The 22202-nt window shown below is 50.2% G+C and overlaps 1 protein-coding gene across 1 annotated transcript; it reads right to left on the reverse strand.

Annotated features, from left to right (window-relative positions):
• Window positions 1–19195: 19195 nt before the first annotated feature.
• Window positions 19196–20077, reverse strand: LOC141022472 (uncharacterized). Its single transcript, XM_073498739.1, has 2 exons — window positions 19477–20077; window positions 19196–19299 (listed from the first exon to the last, which is right to left on the reverse strand). Exons 1-2 carry the CDS (start codon window positions 20075–20077, stop codon window positions 19196–19198), a joined length of 705 nt encoding a protein of 234 aa, XP_073354840.1.
• Window positions 20078–22202: the final 2125 nt, after the last annotated feature.

A 22202-nucleotide genomic window follows, 5' to 3' on the forward strand; every position in this document is an offset into this window, starting at 1 on the left:
ATTAGAGAGTGCATCACGGGCTAAGCAAAATTAATCAAGTAATGGCACTCATCATACGCCAAGTTAGCATAGTCTAAACTGGCAACCGAAGCAGCAACAGGGATATCTTTGATTCGTTGCGTGCGTGACCTCGGGCCAATAGTAGTTCGCTCCGACAAATCTTAGTTAACAATGCTCATTGACAATTAATTACGCTTTAGTTGGTTGGGTTGCTAGTATTACCAGGTGGCAAGAGTAAACTAAAGTAGCAAGATGTCACTAGCCATGCACCTCATGCATTGGAGCTATTTGTTTTTCTACTGAACCGTCCTATATGAGAACTAGCCTGGCCGGGGTAAGAAAATGGAGAAGGGCGTGCAAGTAAAAACAAATAAAAATGCTCAAAGTATTTGTTAAGACATTATCTGAGAAACAATATTTCCAAGTTACCACACAAACTATATTTTATCTGTTGCATGTTACAGATTTGTTAATCCCTTTGTGGCAACTACGTAACTCTTAATCGACACGAGGGACTATCGGTCACCATATCCGTATGAGCTCCGGCCAAGAATTTGTAGGTTTTTCCAAAACTTGGAGTAATTATGATCCTATTTCAGTGGAATAAAACTCACTATTTCCTTGGCAAAAAAAATCAATCAGTGCTGTACAGATGGATAAGAATGAATAAACGCCGGTCCTTCAATAAAAAGAAGAGATTTGCTCTGGGATCTCGAGGTTGGTACGTGCTAATACACTTTTTCTGGCCAAATGATGGGAAGAAGTCAAAATATTGGTTGGCTAAGTGGGATATAATATGTAGGCCAAAAGACCAAGTGGGATTAGGGATTGGAAATCTTGAGGTAAGAACAGATGACTACTTATGGCCATACAGACCTTCGGTGGAGAACAAGGGAGTGTGGGTATAATTATTGTGTAACAAGTACGTACATTCCAAAACCCTTGCACAAATAACGGCACAGTCAAATGATTCACCGTTTTGGAAAGGGTTGATGCGCAGGAAGGCAACTCGATCTACCAAGTTTTGGAAGGATATTTGGTTAGGGGACACACCACTAGCCATTCAATATCCTACCCTTTCCAATATTGTACAATGGAAAGAAGCTTTCGTTAGTATAATTCTAGGATCAGTTCCCTTAAAAATTCAGTTCAGAAGATCACTTGGGCTACATCTCTGTGACGCCCCCGATTTGACCGTACACTAATCATGCACGCAAATGTGTACGATCATGATCAGGGACTCACGGGAAGATATCACAACACAACTCTACAACATAAATAAGTCATACAAGCATTATAATACAAGCCAGGGGCCTCGAGGGCTCGAATACAAGTGCTCGATCATAGACGAGTCAGCGGAAGCAACAATATCTGAGTACAGACATAAGTTAAACAAGTTTGCCTTAAGAAGGCTAGCACAAAAGTAGCAACGATCGAAAAGGCAAGGCCTCCTGCCCGGGACCTCCTAACTACTCCTGGTCGTCGTCAGCGGCCTGCACGTAGTAGTAGGCACCTCCAGTGTCGTAGGTGTCGTCGTCGACGGTGGCGTCTGGCTCCTGAACTCCAGCATCTGGTTGCGACAATCCGGTATAGAAAGGGGAAAGGAGGGAGAAAAGCAACCGTGAGTACTCATCCAAAGTACTCGCAAGCAAGGAGCTACACTACATATGCATGGGTATATGTGTAAAGAGGCATATCAGTGGACTGAACTGCAGAATGCCGGAATAAGAGGGGGACAGCTAGCCCTGGCGAAGACTACGCTTCTGGACATCTCCATCTTGCAGCATGTAGAAGAGAGAAGATTGAAGTCCTCCAAGTAGCATCGCATAGCATAAACCTACCCGGCAATCCCCTCCTCGTCACCCTGTTAGAGAGCGATCACCGGGTTGTATCTGGCACTTGGAAGGGTGTATTTTATTCAGTATCCAGTTCTAGTTGTCATAAGCTCAAGGTACAACTCCGGGTCGTCCTTTTACCGAGGGACACGGCTATTCGAATAGATAAACTTCCCTGCAGGGGTGCACCACATAACCCAACACGCTCGATCCCAATTGGCCGGACACACTTTTCTGGGTCATGCCCGGCCTCGTAAGATCAACACGTCGCAGCCCCACCTAGGCTCAACAGAGAGGTCAGCACGCCGGTCTAAACCTATGCGCGCAGGGGTCTGGGCCCATCGCCCTATGCACACCTGCACGTTGCGAACGCGGCCGCGAGCAGACCTAGCAACCCACACGATCACGGCGGTTACGTCAAAGCGGTCCAACACGGCGCGCGCCACTCAGTCGCTGACGTCAAAAGAGCTTCGGCTGATACCACGACGTCGGGATACCCATAACTACTCCCACGTAGATGGTTAGTGCGTATAGACCAAATGGCCAGACTCAGATCAAATACCAAGATCTCGTTAAGCGTGTTAAGTATCCGCGAACGCCGACCAGGGCCAGGCCCACCTCTCACCTAGGCGGTCTCAACCTGCCCTGTCGCTCCGCCACAAAGATCCACTTGCGGGTACTCCTACGAGCCGACCCGGCTTTAGTCATCACATGTGTCATGTATATAGTATATAAGTATATGCCCGTGATCACCGCCCAGGTGATCACGGCCCGATAGTATAGCACAGCAGACGGACAAGAATGTAGGGCCACTGATGGAAATCTAGCATCCTATACTAAGCATGTAGGATTGCAGGTAAAGGTAGTAACAATAGTAGCAAGGATAGGCTATGCATCAGAATAGGATATCGAAAAGCAGTAACATGCTACACTACTCTAATGCAAGCAGTAGAGATTAGAGTAGGCGATATCTGGTGATCAAAGGGGGGGCTTGCCTGATTGCTCTGGCAAGTAGGAGGGGTCGTCGACTCCGTAGTCGAACTGGGCAGCAGCAGTGTCGGTCTCGTAGTCTACCGGAGAGAAGAGGGGGAAGAAACAGTAAATACAATGCAAACATAAGCATGACGATGCGTGACATGACAATGAGCGGTGCTAGGGGTGCCCTAACGCGACAGTAGGTGGTACCGGTGAAGGGGGGGAACATCCGGGAGGTATGCCCGATGTTTCGCGTTTTCGGACAGACGGATCGGAGGGGGAAAGTTGCTAGTTCGATTGGTTAGGGAGGTGCGGTGGATGAACGGACTGCGTAGTCGGATTCGTCTCGTCGTTCTGAGCAACTTTCATATAGAAAACATTTTCATCCGAGTTACGGTTTAAAAGATATGAATTTTCAAAGTTTATTTGAATTTCTGGAATTATTTAATTTAACAGAAAAAGGGATATGACGTCAGCATGACGTAGGAGTGACGTCAGCGGTCGACAGTCCGGGTTGACTGGTCAAACTGACAAGGGGGACCCACCTGTCATAGACAGTGGGTTAACAGAGGATTAAACTAATTAATCTTTAGTTAATTAGCTACCGGGCCCACCTGTCAGTGAGAGATTAATTAAACTAATTATTTTTATTTATAAAAAAACATTTTCTTTTCTTTTCTTTTAATTTTTGCGGCGGGGCCCGCATGTCAGTGACTGGGCCTGCCCAGTCAGCAGTTGACTGGGTCAACCCAGTCAACTGGGGCCCGTGGGGGCCACTGGCAGGGACACTGGGGGTGGGGCCAGGCCAGCCACGTCGGCGGCCGGCGCCGGCGCAACTCCGGCGACCAAAACCGCGGCGGTCCCTCGCCGGAGTTGGCCGGAATCGCGCTACGGGGCTCGGGGAGGAACGGGGCTAGGCCCATTCGAAAGAACTCGCAGCGCCGCATCCAGTGGTGGCCGGGGCTTCGCCGGACTTGGCCGGAATCGGCGCCGGCGAGCGGCGGAGGCGGCGGCGCGCACGGGTGCTCGACGGAGACATGGCTACGGCGAGCTATCGAAAAAGCGGAGGGGCTGGGGGGCATCTACAAACGGCGGGGAGTGTAACGGGCTTGACCCCGTGACCATTTGGTCACCGGAGACCCGCCGGCGGCGAGCTCCGTGGCGCGGCGTTCGGGCGCGCGTGGGGGAGCAGCGACGGAGCGCGGGCGAGCTAGCGATAGAGGAGCTCACAGTGGAGCCGTAGGGGGTGGCAGGGAGCTCGGGGAGGGCGCGGGGTAGCCGGAGTCGGCGATGATCGACGGCGGACGTGCGGGGAAGACGAGCTCGGGGAGGTCGATGCAGTGACGCTCGGCTCGTTCCCGATGGCGCAGTCGGCGTAGTCGACGGCGGGGAGTCGCTCGGGCACGTCGTCGGGGCGATCTGGGCACGGTGGCCGCGGGAACTACGGTGAACGGCGGCGAGCGCTCTCGGGCAGAGGGGAACGGAGGGGAGAGGAAGGGGGATCTGGCGGGGGAGAAGGCGCAGAGGCCGAGGGAGAGCGGGGGCGAGTGGGAGAGAGGCCCGAGGAGGCAGGGGAGCTGGCGCCCTTATCCTTCCCGTCGCCGGCGAGGGGGTGCGGCGGGGACGGCCACTGTTCCGCCCCCGGTCGGGGGAACAGGGAAGGGGCGAGGGGGAGAGTGGGCTGGGCCGGGGTCGGGGGTCGCGGGTGGCGGCCCAGCTTGGGCCGGGGGGGGGGGGGGGTTTGGGCCGCGGGTCCAGTGGGGGGGGGGAAGCGGGCCCTTTCCCCTTTGCTTTCTTTTTCTGTTTTATTTTCTGTTTTCTCTTATTTGTTTATTTCCTTTTCTGTTTTATTTCATTTAAAAGTATTTAGACATTTTATAAAAATGTGTTTTCTCCACCATAATTACCAGTGTATTATTTAGAACCCACTGAACATTTTTGCTTGAATTTTTGAAAACTTTTATTTTCCCCTTTTAAATTTAATTGAAGTTTGAACTAGGAGTTTGACAAGGGTGTGGTTCAAATGTGATCTAGCCCTGTTTAGCAATATGATTAGCTTAATCACAGGGGGTTACTGTAGCATGATTCTCAGGGTGTTACAAATCTCCTCCACTACAAGAAATCTCGTCCCGAGATTTAGGAGGTAGAAGGAAACAGCGCGGGGTATTCTTCGCGCAGACGATCCTCTCGTTCCCAAGTGGCCTCATCTTCAGAATGGTGCGACCACTGGACTTTGAGAAACTTGATCGCCTTCTGACGTGTGCGGCGTTCAGCTTGGTCGAGAATGCGGACCGGATGCTCCTTATAGGAGAGGTCTTGCTGCAATTCGAGCACTTCGTGATCCACCGCTCGGATTGGATCCTTGAAGCAACGGCGGAGCTGTGACACATGGAACACATCGTGAACCTGAGAAAGGTTCGGCGGTAGTTCCAGTTGGTATGCCACTTTTCCACGCCTTTCGAGAATAGTGAATGGGCCAATATAGCGAGGAGCTAGTTTGCCCTTGATCCCGAAGCGGTGAGCACCCTTCATAGGTGTGACTCGAAGATAAGCCTTTTCGCCAGGTTGATAGACCATGTCTTTATGATGACGGTCATACTGACTCTTCTGACATGACTGAGCAGTCTTGAGATTCTCGCGAATAATGCGGACTTGTTCTTCGGCATCTTGGATAATATCCGGACCGAAGAGTGGACGTTCCCCAGTTTCTGACCAGTTCAGAGGGGTTCGGCACTTTCGTCCATATAACACCTCGAAGGGGGCCATCTTCAGACTAGCTTGATAGCTATTATTATAGGAGAACTCAGCATACGGGAGAGATTCCTCCCATTTCTTGCCGAAGGAAATAACGCAAGCTCGAAGCATGTCTTCGAGGATTTGATTGACGCGTTCAACTTGTCCTTGCGATTGAGGATGAAACGCAGTACTGAATGACAGATGAGTTCCCATTGCTTCTTGGAAACTTGCCCAGAATGTTGAAGTGAATAAGCTACCACGGTCTGAACTGATAACCAATGGAATACCGTGGAGCGAAACAATCCTGGACATATAGAGCGTTGCCAACTGGCTAGCAGTGATCGTTTCTTTGACTGCCAGGAAATGTGCAACTTTGGAAAGCCGGTCAATGACGACAAGAATAGCATCATTACCTTTCTGCGATTTGGGAAATCCAGTGACGAAGTCCATCTCAACATGGTCCCATTTCCATTCAGGAATAGAGATAGGTTGCAGAGTTCCAGTAGGCCTTTGATGTTCTGCTTTGATACGACGGCAAACGTCACACTCAGCAACATAACGAGCAATGTCTTGCTTCATATTAGTCCACCAGAATCTCTGACGGATATCTTGATACATCTTTGTACTACCAGGATGGATACACAGAGGCGTATCATGAGCTTCTTTCATAACTTCCTGTGTCATATCCAGGTTTTTCTCTGCACTTGGCACCACTAGGCGGCCCTTGAAGTATAGGGCGCCATCTTCAGAAATGGTGAAGAATGAGGGCTTTCCTTCTGCGAGGTAGCGCTTAATCTTGTGGGCTTCAGAGTCATACCCCTGTATTCTCTTGAGGAGTCCAGGAGATCTGGTTCGACGACCAGGGTATTGAGGGAACCCTGGGGAACAACACGGAGGTTCATCTTGCGGAACTCCTTAGGAGGGGGAGCGAGTGCACCCGGAGGAACAATATGGAGGTTCAGCTTCCTGAATTCTTCAACAAGTGAGGGCTGAACTTTATGAACTTGGAGGTGGTTGCAGTAAGACTTGCGGCTCAAGGCATCAGCCATTACATTAGCCTTGCCTGGAGTATAGGAAATACCCAAGTCAAAGTCTGCAACGAGCTCCATCCATCTCTGTTGACGGAGGTTCAGATCTGGCTGAGTAAACAGATACTTCAGACTTTGGTGGTCAGTGAAGATCTCGCAACGATTACCGAGAAGGTAATGTCGCCACTGCTTCAGCGCATGAATGACAGCAGCAAGTTCGAGGTCGTGAACTGGGTAGTTCTCTTCGTGAGGGCGCAATTGTCGAGAGGCATAAGCAATCACTTTGCGGTCTTGCATTAGGACACAGCCTAATCCTTGACGGGAAGCGTCGCAGTAAATGACAAAGTCCTTCTTAGTATCAGGTGGAGCTAGAACTGGAGCAGAAGTCAACTTGTCTTTGAGTGCTTGGAAACTTTCCTGACATTTGTCTGTCCATTGGAACTTGACGCCCTTATGTAACAGGTTAGTCAGAGGCCTGGCGATCTTGGAGAAGTTCTCGACAAATCGACGGCAATAGCTGGCGAGACCGAGAAAACTTCTGACTTGCTTAACGTTCTTGGGAGAAGTCCAATCAAGAATAGCCTGAACTCGCTCGGGGTTGACGGCAATTCCATCCTTAGAGATGACATGCCCGAGATAGGTTACTTCGGGTAGCCAAAATTCACATTTAGAGAACTTGGCATGTAGTTGATGTTCTCGTAGCTTTTCCAGCACAAGACGAAGATGTTCAGCATGTTCTTCTTCGTTCTTGGAAAATATCAGGATATCATCCAGATAAACCACGACGAACTTGTCGAGGTAATCCATGAATATGTAGTTCATCAGACGAGAGAAGGTGGCTGGAGCATTGGTTAAACCGAAAGACATGACGGTGTACTCGTATGAACCATAGCGAGTCACGAAGGCGGTCTTTGGGATATCCTCTTCGCGAACACGGATCTGGTGGTAGCCCAACCTCAAGTCGAGCTTAGAGAACACTGACGAACCCGCTAGTTGATCATACAGATCATTGATCCGAGGAAGAGGGTATTTATTCTGAATGGTAGCTTGGTTTATAGGACGGTAGTCTTGAACTAATCGGTTTGTCCCATCCTTCTTCTTGACAAAGAGAGAAGGTGCTCCCCAAGGAGAGCAACTTGGGCGAATGAATCCTTTGCGAAGAGACTTGTCGATTTCCTCCTTAAGCTCAAGGAGTTCATGCGGCGGCATTTTGTAGGGTCGCTTGGCTATAGGAGTGGTGCCTGGTTTCAAGTCGATGATGAATTCGACAGCTCTAGCAGGGGGAATCCCCGGAAGTTCTTCAGGAAAGACGTCGAGGAATTCACGCACGACGGGAATGTTTTCAATGCCCTCGAGTGGTGCAGCGTTCAATGCATTCAATGCATAGAGCCTTGCCTCGGCATTTTGCACCAGATGGGCTTGGTAAGTAACTATCTCATCCGAAGGGTGTAGCAGATGGACGGTCTTAGTGGTGCAAACGATTGAAGCAGTATGCGCTGTTAACCAATTCATTCCCAGAATGAGATCAATGCTACAGGACTTCAGTACGATGGGAGAGACAAGAAATTCCAGTCCTTCAATTTCAACAGTAACATCGCGACTAACCATAGAGGTTTGACATTGGCCCGCTGGGGTGTGTACCACTAGCGGAGTGTTTATCTCTTCCTGATTAATGCCATGCAGGAATGCAAATTCTGCTGAAATGAATGAGTGGGATGCTCCTGTATCAAATAAAACGGATGCTGGTACTGAATTTACGAGGAGTGTACCCATCACAGTAGTAGGCTGGTCTTGAGCTTCGCTGAGATCAACGTGGTTGGCATGAGCACGACCATGAGACTTAGCATTGTTGTTGCGGGGCTGGTTGTTACCACGGCCAGCTGCTGGAAGGGCCAGTTGATTCTGATTCTGATAGCAGTTCCTGGCAAAGTGACCCGGTTGACCACACTTGAAGCACAGACCATTATCGGGAGTGGGAACAGGAGCCCCAGGTGGGGGAGCTGGTAGCTTTGACTGCTTAGATGGTGGAGGAGGCAGACGCGGTGCAGCATAAGATTTCCTGGGAGCAGGTGCATTTGGACGATACATGCTGTTCGGGATCCATATCTTACGCTTCTGTGAGGGCGAGCCCGAAGATGAGCCCGTGTCACGGTTGCGCCTCTGAGAGCTCTGGTATTCCTGCAGACCAGTCTCGACATTGATGGCCTTATTCACCAAGGTGGCGAAATCGGCGAAGTCATGCACTAGAAGTGCGAGCTTGATGTCAGCTTGTAGTCCATCACGGAACTTCTCCTGTCTGCGTGCATCAGTTGCAATGTCTTCTTCAGCATAGCGGGACAAGTCCAGAAACTCCCGCTGATAAGCTTCGACAGATTTGTTGCCTTGGGTGAGGTTGCGGAACTCACGCTTCTTCCGGTCCATGACTCCCTGAGGAATGAAGCGGGCACGGAAAGCAGCTTGGAAGTCTGGCCAGGTGATGATTGTTCCAGCTGGCAGAGTGCGCCTGTGGCTGTCCCACCATTGAGCTGCGGGTCCCTTCAAGAAGAAGGAAGCAAAATTGACATAGCTGGCAGGGGCTACATCAGCAGACTCCATCTCATAGGTGATGTCACGGAGCCAGTCATCAGCATCCAGAGGCTGAGTTGAGCTGCGGTAGATGGTTGGGTTGAGGCGTATGAAATCTTGAAGAGTCACTTGAGCTGGCTGTTGGTTCATATTGGGGCGAGGAAACTGAGCCATCATATTTTCCATGAATTGGCGGTTCAGTTCAAACTGTTGGATCATACCAGCCATGTACTCAGGTGGTGGTGGGGCATCGCCACCACGACCACGACCACCTGGTCTAACCATCCTGCTAATATATAACAGGGGTAGTTCAGCATTGAGAAAATTGGCAATGACAAGAATCATTCATGATGAAACATGCATAATTGAAAGGAGCACGATAGCTACTACATAGTAGTCGGCATAACTTACAAAAGGGGTCATGCATAGAGTTCAGTACATAGAGTTCAGTACATGGACTAAAACATCATAGGCGGCACACAGGCTCGCGGTGACTGCAACTAATACTACAATCAAGCCTACATCAGTCCCAAGAGGTGCTGTGGAGGTAATCGTAGCCCGACAGCTGGTAGTGAGGTAACGGATAGTCCTCCACGTCAGCAGACTGGGGCCCGCGGATACTCAGGTGTAGAGTCCGACGCTCAGGTGGCAGAAGAGAACCAAGTGCGGGAGAGTAGCCTCCCACCTCTGGCCAACCGACACCGTGGGGCATCACGGTCCTGGCTGGGTAGATCGCAGCACGCGGTACCTGTCCAGATCGGACAAAGGGGTGCAGCAGCGTCAGAGCACGGTAAAGGTGCTGACGGGTGGTGTACATCTCGTGGCGAAGAGCTCGGTTAGCTCGATCCAGCCCATCAGCATGCAGAACCAGGTGCTGATGGTAGAAGGGCTCCCGGGTGACAGTGGAGTAGGCGGCAGTGTAGTATCCCTCCGCACCAACATCAGAGGCGATAGCAATGTGCCTGAAGGGGGAGGTGTCCAACTCCCGATACTCTCCACGAAGACGTGTCAGAGCAGCATAGGCTGCATCGTGGACAGCCATATCGATGGTCACACCAACACCATGTGCGGTGTGCAGCACAGTAGTGGAGTCGTACTCCCGAGAGTAGAGGTGGACGATGGCACGGTACTGCTCCTGGTTAAAGTCCTGGTACTCCTCGTAGACGGTGTACTCAGGGTGCCAGCGATAACCCAGATAGGTCATCATCTCAGCTAGCACCGCAGGTGATCCCGAGGCACCAATGGCCATCGTGTGGCGAACAACCTGCCTCGCGGGTTCCATCTGAAAGCAAAGACGTTTCAAAGGAGTCAAATGACAGTGTGTGAATTGTTCAAAATACTATTCTAAGAAACAACTATGGCTTATCCATCTTAGGGGTGAACGCGGTCACGGGATCCTAGTGTTAGAGCTAGTAAATTCGTTTAACCCGAGTAGAAGAGAGTTCAGAGTCCCAGAGTAAAGGTCGAGGAGTAAAAGATCCTAGTACCACCCAATGGCGACGTGGGCCCGTAAGCCGCACAGCCATGTTAGTAAAAGTTTTGCAATGTCTAGACTCGACTTCGGCCAAGGAGGGTGGAAGGGGGGTTCCTACAGGCAGTCGGCTCTGATACCAACTTGTGACGCCCCCGATTTGACCGTACACTAATCATGCACGCAAATGTGTACGATCACGATCAGGGACTCACGGGAAGATATCACAACACAACTCTACAACATAAATAAGTCATACAAGCATTATAATAAAAGCCAGGGGCCTCGAGGGCTCGAATACAAGTGCTCGATCATAGACGAGTCAGCGGAAGCAACAATATCTGAGTACAGACATAAGTTAAACAAGTTTGCCTTAAGAAGGCTAGCACAAAAGTAGCAACGATCGAAAAGGCAAGGCCTCCTGCCTGGGACCTCCTAACTACTCCTGGTCGTCGTCAGCGGCCTGCACGTAGTAGTAGGCACCTCCAGTGTCGTAGGTGTCGTCGTCGACGGTGGCGTCTGGCTCCTGAACTCCAGCATCTGGTTGCGACAATCCGGTATAGAAAGGGGAAAGGAGGGAGAAAAGCAACCGTGAGTACTCATCCAAAGTACTCGCAAGCAAGGAGCTACACTACATATGCATGGGTATATGTGTAAAGAGGCATATCAGTGGACTGAACTGCAGAATGCCGGAATAAGAGGGGGACAGCTAGCCCTGGCGAAGACTACGCTTCTGGACATCTCCATCTTGCAGCATGTAGAAGAGAGAAGATTGAAGTCCTCCAAGTAGCATCGCATAGCATAAACCTACCCGGCAATCCCCTCCTCGTCGCCCTGTTAGAGAGCGATCACCGGGTTGTATCTAGCACTTGGAAGGGTGTATTTTATTCAGTATCCAGTTCTAGTTGTCATAAGCTCAAGGTACAACTCCGGGTCGTCCTTTTACAGAGGGACACGGCTATTCGAATAGATAAACTTCCCTGCAGGGGTGCACCACATAACCCAACACGCTCGATCCCAATTGGCCGGACACACTTTTCTGGGTCATGCCCGGCCTCGTAAGATCAACACGTCGCAGCCCCACCTAGGCTCAACAGAGAGGTCAGCACGCCGGTCTAAACCTATGCGCGCAGGGGTCTGGGCCCATCGCCCTATGCACACCTGCACGTTGCGAACGCGGCCGCGAGCAGACCTAGCAACCCACACGATCACGGCGGTTACGTCAAAGCGGTCCAACACGGCGCGCGCCACTCAGTCGCTGACGTCAAAAGAGCTTCGGCTGATACCACGACGTCGGGATACCCATAACTACTCCCACGTAGATGGTTAGTGCGTATAGACCAAATGGCCAGACTCAGATCAAATACCAAGATCTCGTTAAGCGTGTTAAGTATCCGCGAACGCCGACCAGGGCCAGGCCCACCTCTCAGCTAGGCGGTCTCAACCTGCCCTGTCGCTCCGCCACAAAGATCCACTTGCGGGTACTCCTACGAGCCGACCCGACTTTAGTCATCACATGTGTCATGTATATAGTATATAAGTATATGCCCGTGATCACCGCCCAGGTGATCACGGCCCGATAGTATAGCACAGCAGACGGACAAGAATGTAGGGCCACTGATGGAAATCTAGCATCCTATACTAAGCATGTAGGATTGCAGGTAAAGGTAGTAACAATAGTAGCAAGGATAGGCTATGCATCAAAATAGGATATCGAAAAGCAGTAACATGCTACACTACTCTAATGCAAGCAGTAGAGATTAGAGTAGGCGATATCTGGTGATCAAAGGGGGGGCTTGCCTGATTGCTCTGGCAAGTAGGAGGGGTCGTCGACTCCGTAGTCGAACTGGGCAGCAGCAGTGTCGGTCTCGTAGTCTACCGGAGAGAAGAGGGGGAAGAAACAGTAAATACAATGCAAACATAAGCATGACGATGCGTGACATGACAATGAGCGGTGCTAGGGGTGCCCTAACGCGACAGTAGGTGGTACCGGTGAAGGGGGGGAACATCCGGGAGGTATGCCCGATGTTTCGCGTTTTCGGACAGACGAATCGGAGGGGGAAAGTTGCTAGTTTGATAGGTTAGGGAGGTGCGGTGGATGAACGGACTGCGTAGTCGGATTCGTCTCGTCGTTCTGAGCAACTTTCATATAGAAAACATTTTCATCCGAGTTACGGTTTAAAAGATATGAATTTTCAAAGTTTATTTGAATTTCTGGAATTATTTAATTTAACAGAAAAAGGGATATGACGTCAGCATGACGTAGGAGTGACGTCAGCGGTCGACAGTCCGGGTTGACTGGTCAAACTGACAAGGGGGACCCACCTGTCATAGACAATGGGTTAACAGAGGATTAAACTAATTAATCTTTAGTTAATTAGCTACTGGGCCCACCTGTCAATGAGAGATTAATTAAACTAATTATTTTTATTTATAAAAAAACATTTTCTTTTCTTTTCTTTTAATTTTTGCGGCGGGGCCCGCATGTCAGTGACTGGGCCTGCCCAGTCAGCAGTTGACTGGGTCAACCCAGTCAACTGGGGCCCGTGGGGGCCACTGGCAGGGACACTGGGGGTGGGGCCAGGCCAGCCACGTCGGCGGCCGGCGCCGGCGCAACTCCGGCGACCAAAACCGTGGCGGTCCCTCGCCGGAGTTGGCCGGAATCGCGCTACGGGGCTCGGGGAGGAACGGGGCTAGGCCCATTCGAAAGAACTCGCAGCGCCGCATCCAGTGGTGGCCGGGGCTTCGCCGGACTTGGCCGGAATCGGCGCCGGCGAGCGGCGGAGGCGGCGGCGCGCACGGGTGCTCGACGGAGACATGGCTACTGCGAGCTATAGAAAAAGCGGAGGGGCTGGGGGGCATCTACAAACGGCGGGGAGTGTAACGGGCTTGACCCCGTGACCATTTGGTCACCGGAGACCCGCCGGCGGCGAGCTCCGCGGCGCGGCGTTCGGGCGCGCGTGGGGGAGCAGCTACGGAGCGCGGGCGAGCTAGCGGTAGAGGAGCTCACAGTGGAGCCGTAGGGGGTGGCAGCGAGCTCGGGGAGGGCGCGGGGTAGCCGGAGTCGGCGATGATCGACAGCGGACGTGCGGGGAAGACGAGCTCGGGGAGGTCGATGCAGTGACGCTCGGCTCGTTCCCGATGGCGCAGTCGGCGTAGTCGACGGCGGGGAGTCGCTCGGGCACGTCGTCGGGGCGATCTGGGCACGGTGGCCGCGGGAACTACGGTGAACGGCGGCGAGCGCTCTCGGGCAGAGGGGAACGGAGGGGAGAGGGAGGGGGATCTGGCGGGGGAGAAGGCGCAGAGGCCGAGGGAGAGCGGGGGCGAGTGGGAGAGAGGCCCGAGGAGGCGGGGGAGCTGGCGCCCTTATCCTCCCCGTCGCCGGCGAGGGGGTGCGGCGGGGACGGCCACTGTTCCGCCCCCGGTCGGGGGAACAGGGAAGGGGCGAGGGGGAGAGTGGGCTGGGCCGGGGTCGGGGGTCGCGGGTGGCGGCCCAGCTTGGGCCGGGGGGGAGGGGGGGTTTGGGCCGCGGGTCCAGTGGGGGGGGGGAAGCGGGCCCTTTCCCCTTTGCTTTCTTTTTCTGTTTTATTTTCTGTTTTCTCTTATTTGTTTATTTCCTTTTCTGTTTTATTTCATTTAAAAGTATTTAGACATTTTATAAAAATGTGTTTTCTCCACCATAATTACCAGTGTATTATTTAGAACCCACTGAACATTTTTGCTTGAATTTTTGAAAACTTTTATTTTCCCCTTTTAAATTTAATTGAAGTTTGAACTAGGAGTTTGACAAGGGTGTGGTTCAAATGTGATCTAGCCCTGTTTAGCAATATGATTAGCTTAATCACAGGGGGTTACTGTAGCATGATTCTCAGGGTGTTACAATCTCATGCGTAGGTTGATGAAGATCTAACCTATCAGATGAGCCAGATACACTACACTGGAAATTGTCGGTGTCAGGGGTATTCTCAGTAAAGTCAATGTATATGGACTTGATCAACACCGGTCCAATCCCAAGGTCGCTACACATCTAGAAAATTAAAGTGCCTCTAAAGATAAAAGTTTTTATGTGGTTTGTTCACAAAAAAAGTGATCTTGACTAAAAATAACCTCGCAAAACGTCGTTGGGAGTGTAGCAAAAGGTGTTTTTTCCACCATCATGATGAGTGAATTCAACATCTCTTCCTAGACTTCTCACTAGCCAAACTATGTCGCACAGTGCCGGTGGCCTTCAATGTCAGTCCACCTAATAACATAGACACCCTATTTGGAACTAGGCTAACTGGGGTAGAGCCTAAACTAGCGGCGCATATTTCAGTCGGAGTGTGCGCATTATTTTGGGCAATATGGAACTGCCGAAATGATGTTATTTTTAACAGACAAAATATTACAATTTTTTTGCAGGTCATATATAGAGCAACTTCGTGTACCCGTACGTGGTCATTACTCAGTCGTGCGGAAGTCAAGAAGCATATGGCTTATGGTGCAACCATTGGGAGATGGTCGCACAGGATACCTACAACCGGTTTGGATGACGATCCAACAATAAGATAGGTGTATAGGCATCTAGTCTTATTTGTGCCGGTTGTGGCCTTGTTCATCTTTTTTTTAACTCTATTCGAGATTTTGTACAGTACCTCATCCTTGTTTGAGACTTCGTTTAATAATATGGCTGCATGCATCATTGCAATGCAGAGGCTTGGGGCTATCCTCCTTTAAAAAAAAAGTGCTAATACACTAACATTATCTGATGATTTTTTTGAATATTTTTTCCCTAAAAAACATTATCTGATGATCTGCGATGGAGGAAATTATTGAGACACAGAATCAAAACGACATCTCTCTCTTTCCTAAAATAAGCAACATCTCTCTCAGTATTCATTTGCTTTTATTTTTTTCGTCTTGGATTGAGAAATATAAAAATAACACAAAGGTGGTATTTTCATAGTTCATTATTCTCTTCAAGATATGGAGATCAAAATATCATTGCCAAACGCAGTGGTTGAGTAGTTGGAATTCATGAGATCGAGGATTGAAGCGATCGTACGTACGTGCACCACTGGCATATTTTATTTCAAATGAAAAGATTGTGCTGGGACGCTTAAGAGCATCTGATTGAGATCACACCATACCGGCCATCTTTATCTTTGAGCATATTGTAAATGTGTAACCACGCGACATATGTGGTAAGCAATTCAAACTAATTCAATTTTTTTTGTAAATGTGTAATTATGAGCTTGGATTGAAGGGCATCATATGTTTCCCGTTGACATGCCGTGGATAATATGAGAAGTGCGAGTACATAATAAGGATCTTGTTTAGCGAAGAGCAGTTTAAGCCGAGATTAGCATCACATGCATACATCAACATCTTTTTTGACATGCATGCATGTGGACCCTACTATGTCGGAAGATAGACCAACAGAGATAGTAGTAGTAGTACTACCACACATGCATGCATCACATAGAGATCTAGCTAGGTCCATTTCTATATATGGACATTTTTGGACATGAAACTGTATATCTCTGGAACACGGTAAAAGTTTGTAGATCGAGCTGGGGAAGACAGATCAGCACACTCAGCAGTGCATGTGTGTCGGTGTGTATGTATGTGTCCTGTTTTTGTGTGTCCGTTTCTCCGGAGATCGAGCTAGCTAGCGCTGCAGTACATGGTTATGGCCCGGGATTGTGTGTGTGTGTTTTTTTAGAAAAGGAGGATTGTGTGTGTGTAGGTGAGACACTGTTGGTCTAGCTCATCATGCATGCATACATTTGATAGTTCAAAATAATAATTGGATTAAGAGACTATACCAATAGTCTTGTCGTTTCATAGCAGGAAATATGTACCTGGTCAGCGGCGTTCGTACAGTGGTTGAGAAGACATCACTCTCTCAACTCGCCATATTATCTAGAAATGGCAATAAAAACATGGCATACGTTGGTTATCTGTCTAACGGTCATCTCTAAAACTATATGGCGATCAAAGTTTAATTAGAAACGTGTGCTAAGTGATGACATCTTCTCAGACCTTTCAGTGCAAGGTGTTTAGAGATACGCTTAGTAAAATTAACTGAAATTTTCTTAAGCATCAATGCTTATGTCCACCGAAGGGGTGACTAACTAAGCGTTCATCCTCTACAAATAAGCACATGTGCCCGCAAAAAAAAAAAGAATAAGATCTGATTTATTTCTGTAAGCACATCCCTAAATCACCTGTGTTGTACAGGGCCTTATACAGTTGAGAAAAATAGTGTTTTTGCTTTGTTAAACGTGAAAAGGCGCAAGTTTTATTTTTCGTTTCTCCCCCTCGAACTAGTCAGTCTCCTTGTTTCAGATGGAAAAGTTGAGCTAATTAGTCTTGATACGTGATTGGTGCACCGTGCACGTCGACGTCAAAATGGCACAGCGTACGCGCCCTCAAAACCTGAATCACGTGGGAGCTCAGCTGGACGCGATCGAACGTGCTACGCGTGGGAGATGTACAAATTGCGGCCGCGGTTTAAAAATGGTGACCACGGTTCAGACAGGACACCCGCCTTTATCCAAAAAGTTCAGACACGTGGGCACGCTGAAACGTTCAGACAAGAGAGACAACGGCCAGCCAGCGTCCAAGTTGACAAAACATCGATCGTGACTCGCGCTGAGATATGTAAAAATTTGTGCCTGCATGGACATACCAAATGCATGCCAGCTCACGTCAATCGTTCGACAAACACAATCAGCACTAGAAAATCCTAGTCTGATTTATTGATCTTTTGTATTTTGTGTCAAATTTTGATCTTAAATTTAACTTACAAGATATTAATGTATATCATAAAAAATAATATTATTAAAAACTATGTATAAATATGAATACAACAATATATTTTTGATGACATGCATTAATATTTTTTTAGTTAAATTTATAGTCAAAGTTCAGCATAAAATACAAAGAGTATCAATGAACCGGGACGAAGGTAATACTCCCTCCGTTCCTAAATATTTGTCTTTCTAGAGATTTCAACAAAAACTACATACGATGCAAAATGAGTGAATCTATACTCTAAAATATGTTTATATACAATCCGTATGTGATAGTTCATTTGAAAATCTTAAAAAAAACAAATATTTAGAAAACGGAGGGCGTATTACACTAAATACATGCATGCATGCATGCATGACTCAAAGTGGCCTCTCAGATTAAGCATTCGATGACGAGTCGCCATCGATGGATCAAAAGGTGGTGGGGGCGTACGTACGTACTTGATGTACATGTAGCGCCCGCAGCAGCAGCGTCGTCGTGGCCGTGCATGACGGGCCGGGCACGCACATTTGATTTGCACCTGGAATCAGTTAGAGAAAATAAAATAATGCGGCCAACAGTACACATACTATGTGGAGAAACTATGGACAAATATAGCCCAGTCGTGTGTACTGAAGCCCTGTAGTGACATGGACACGCCACATGAACCGGCCAGACACGTTCACGTGGATGGCACGCTCCCTTTAAGACCGGCTCCAGCTGGGTCCACGTATATATAGATCGATGGCCTACGGACACCCCGCGGGGGCCATGTACAGTCATTACTCCCTCCGTTTCTTTTTAGTTCCCATATAAGGTTTGGTCAAAGTCAAACTTTGTAAAGTTTAACTAATTTTATATTAAAAAATATTAACAATCACGATATGAAATCAGTACTATCATATGCACCATTAAACATATTTTCATACTATATAGTTTTAGCATTGTAGATGTTCATATTTTTTATATAAATTTGGTCAAACTTTATGTAGTTTGACTTTGAACAAATCTTATATGCGGAGTAAAATGAAACGGAGGGAGTACAAGTTGACTGACTGGCACGGGTGTAAGGCCAAATCCAGCGCACGATCCCAAACGGACGTCCGTTTAGCCCGGATTCTATCCGTTTAATTAGGTAGAGCATTGGGGTCGTGTTCGGGCCTGTCCTGGGATGCGGTGACCGTGCGCCCAACGTGCGGACGCATCTTTTGACCCCATCATGTCCGCCACGGCCAAAAATGCCCATATATTCATATTTCAGTTTCAAAACTAGTTTGCACGTTCAAATATTAATTGTCTGAAAATAAAAATAGTTTTACAACCCAATCGAAATTGTCTCTAATAAAATAGTTTTACAACCAAATTGAAATTGTCTTGAATGAACATAATGAATCGATACATCTATTGGTTGCCAATGTGAGTCCACATGTGCTCAACCAAGTCATTTTGAAGATCCAAATGAGTGTGTCAATCACGCAGTTCACAATGAAATTGGGCAAACTATTCAAATGTGGTCGGTTCTTGGTGCAGGGGCTCAACATTTTCACCTTGAAAATCATATCCTTGGTCGACGATGCTGTTATCACGCTCGTCCTCGACGATCATGTTGTGCATGATCACACAAGCAGTCATCACCTCCCAAAGCTTCCTTTCATCACATGTCAGTGCAGGGTTTCAAACGATACCCCATCGGGTTGAAGCACACCAAAAGCATGTTCCACATCCTTTCTAGCACTCTCTTGCATTTGGGCAAATCTCTTTCTCTTCTCACCTTGGGGGTTCGAGATTGTCTTCACAAAAGTTGACCACTATGGATATATACCATCAGCTAGGTAGTATCCCTTGTTGTACTGGTGGTCGTTGATCTCAAAGTTGACAGGTGGGGAGTGGCCTTGTGCAAGCCTTGCGAAGACTGGAGAACGCTACAGCACGTTGATATCATTGTGAGAACCTACCATGCCGAAGAAAGAATGCCATATCCAAAGATCTTGCGAAGCCACCGCTTCTAACATGACAGTGCACGCTTTAACATGCCCCTTTTACTGGCCCTGCCAAGCAAATGGACAGTTTTTCCACTCCCAGTGCGTACAATCTATGCTGCCAAGCATGCCTGGAAAGCCTCTAGCTGCGTTGGTCACCAACAACCTTTCTGTATCAACGACATTTGGCTGCCTCAAGTACTCAGGGCCATACACTGCCACCATGGCCTTGCAGAAGTTGTACAGTGACAACGGACATGTCGACTCACTCATACGCACATGCTCATCCACCAGATCGCCTGGAATTCCATATGCAAGCATGCGGATGGCCGCGGTGCATTTCTGGTAAGAGGAGAATCCAAGCTTGCCAAGGGCATCCGTCTTGCACTCGAAGTATGGGTCATGAGCAACCACTCCCTCTCGGATATGATTGAACTGATGCCTTGCCATACGAAAACGGCGATGGAATTTATCCGGCTTGAAGAGCGGGGTATTCGCAAAGTAATCGGCATAGAGCAGGGCATGGCCTCTCTCTCTGTTGCAGCTCAGGTTGGGAGCACGGCCAGGGACTGACCCCCTGTACTGAGGAAGCTGCCGTTCAATGTGGTCGTGAACGACTAGTGCAGCCACCACAAGATCTTCGTCATCCGAGGACGAATCGTCCGATGAATAAATGAAGTGGTGGAAGAAAAATTCATCTCCACTGTCCATACCTTTGTGGGCAAAGTGTCAAACACCTTGCGGTCATGGTAGCAAAGAGGCCGCGATGATCACCTCGATGCAGCAGGGGTGGTTGGCGGCCGGCTACTGGCCGCTCTGGAGCACCCGACGGAAGCTGTCGTGGTCCATATCCGTCGCCGGCGGTCGTATCCCCTCTGGCACCGGCTACGACGGCGACGGCCAAATCTCCTCCAAGCGACGGCCAAAACTCCTATGAAAGCACAGGCGTGGTGGCGGCCATGTCGAGACGTGGTTTGGTATGGACGACCGCGGGGTGAGCAGTGAGGAGGCGGCCGGAGAATAGTGGGTGGGGCGAGGGAGAGCGGGTGGAGGCGTTGGAGGCGAATAGAGTGCTAGTGTCCCCGACAGGCGGGTCAATGGGAGGACAAGGGCGTGCGTCCAGCCCGTCCGCGCGATGTCCGTTTCACCCCAAACTCGGCACAAGTTTGGGCCGGGAATGGGTCGAAAACGGACGAAATCCGGACATTTATCTGGTTGGGGCCGCGCGTTGGACCGCGCTATTCATTCGTTCTACCCCAAACAGACGCACCTGGACGGGATGGGGTCGCACGCTGGAGTTGGCCTAAGGGCACCTCCAACCACGACCCTCGAACCGTCCACATACGTCTGGACCGTTCGGATCGTGGAAGCCATCCAACACGGGTATGTATCGGTCTGCAGGACGGTCCGGACGTGTTTTCTTCTGCAAACCGGAGACAAGCGTGAGGGGCTTCGCGGGCGTCTGAACAACACCCACGCCCGCTTCTGACCACCATGGCCCACCCAAACCACCTCCTCCCTTGCCCGCATGCGTTCCCGCCCGACGCCAGCTGCCCGCATTCATGCCGCTTAAAATGCGCCGCTCCATATTGAAGCCGGCCCAGAGCAGACGCGACCTCTCACTAGCTCCGCCACTGAAGCGGCGCGTCGACCAAGGGGCCACCAGCGCCGCGTCCTCGGTGTTCGCTCCTATTAAATGCCAGTGGCGCATTACTGGACGGGACGAGACGGATATCTACCATGTCCGTTCAATGCCCCGTTCGTCCGTATGTCGTCCTTAAGTAGGCTCGCAGGCCGAGAAACACACTCTGGCGCTGCGCATTGACGCACCCGGATGCCTAGCCACACCGGAATCCGCTATTTAAAGGCGGCCACACACGACCTACTCCACGCCACAACACAAGTCGCTCCCCATCCTCCTTCCTTGCATCGCATCCGCCATGACAGCAGGCGGCGAAGCTCTATGGGAGAGCCTTTCCACAGACATGAAGCACGAGGTGGCCGCCCTTGCCGCCGCCTGGTAGAGCCGCCGTGCCAGGCGGATCGAGCCCGGCTTGCTGGCCAGCTCGCCCGAGGTCTCCAACGATGAGGACGACCCCACGATGGAGATGGGCTTCGAGTACACCACACCGGACCCCGTGCCCGTGCGCACCGGCTTCACCATGGAGCAGGCGCACTACAACGCCGCCATGGAGGAGGTGCAGCCTGCGCCGGCGCCTGTGTCGGTGTTCCAGCACGTGCAGGAGGAACAACGGTACAACTTGTTCCTCCTGGAGCAGCACCGGCTGGCGGAGGGCCAGATCGACGGCGAGCGCGCGAGCGAGCAGGAGGCCGTGGCCCCGGCGAAACCCAACTTCATCGCAGAGCAGCATGCCAACTACAATGCCGTCCGCGCTCAAGCCGCCGCTCGCCAGGAAGAGGTCGCCGTGGAGGCGCAGCTCCAAGCGATCGCGGAGGACAACAACTCCAGCTGTGCCTCCTAATCATCGCCGACGAACCATCTGGCAGCCCGATGGGACGACGATGGTGCGGGTGCCACCATTTCCATCGTGGACCTCACGTCCACCGGTGAGGGACAAGGCGCGGACTCCTCCGATGATGATTAGGGCACGGCAGGCGGCAGGGCCTTGTGTCCCATGTGGGCCGGTCCATCTCCCATGTTCTACTCTTCCTTGCCGCAGACCGCAACTTCACTTCATCGTCTTATTGTCGGCGGTCATGGAGACGGCGGATGGACGATGACAAGGGGTTGGACGCAGGCCGCCGTAGGATAGGTTTAGGGTTGGGTCGGAACATTTTTTGTTCAAAATGTTCGAAATCTAACGAAAATCCACTG

The sequence above is a fragment of the Aegilops tauschii genome, chromosome 5, assembly GCF_002575655.3.
Source record: "Aegilops tauschii subsp. strangulata cultivar AL8/78 chromosome 5, Aet v6.0, whole genome shotgun sequence".
NCBI lineage: Eukaryota > Viridiplantae > Streptophyta > Magnoliopsida > Poales > Poaceae > Aegilops > Aegilops tauschii.

Excerpts from the sequence above, each read along its gene's own strand:
- LOC141022472 (XM_073498739.1), bottom strand. The coding sequence starts at position 20,077 with ATGGACAGTGGAGATGAATTTTTCTTCCACCACTTCATTTATTCATCG. Across the intron at positions 19,300-19,476 it reads CATGCTTGGCAGCATAGATT|TCTTCGCAAGGCTTGCACAA; the intron begins GTACGCACTGGG and ends AGCGTTCTCCAG.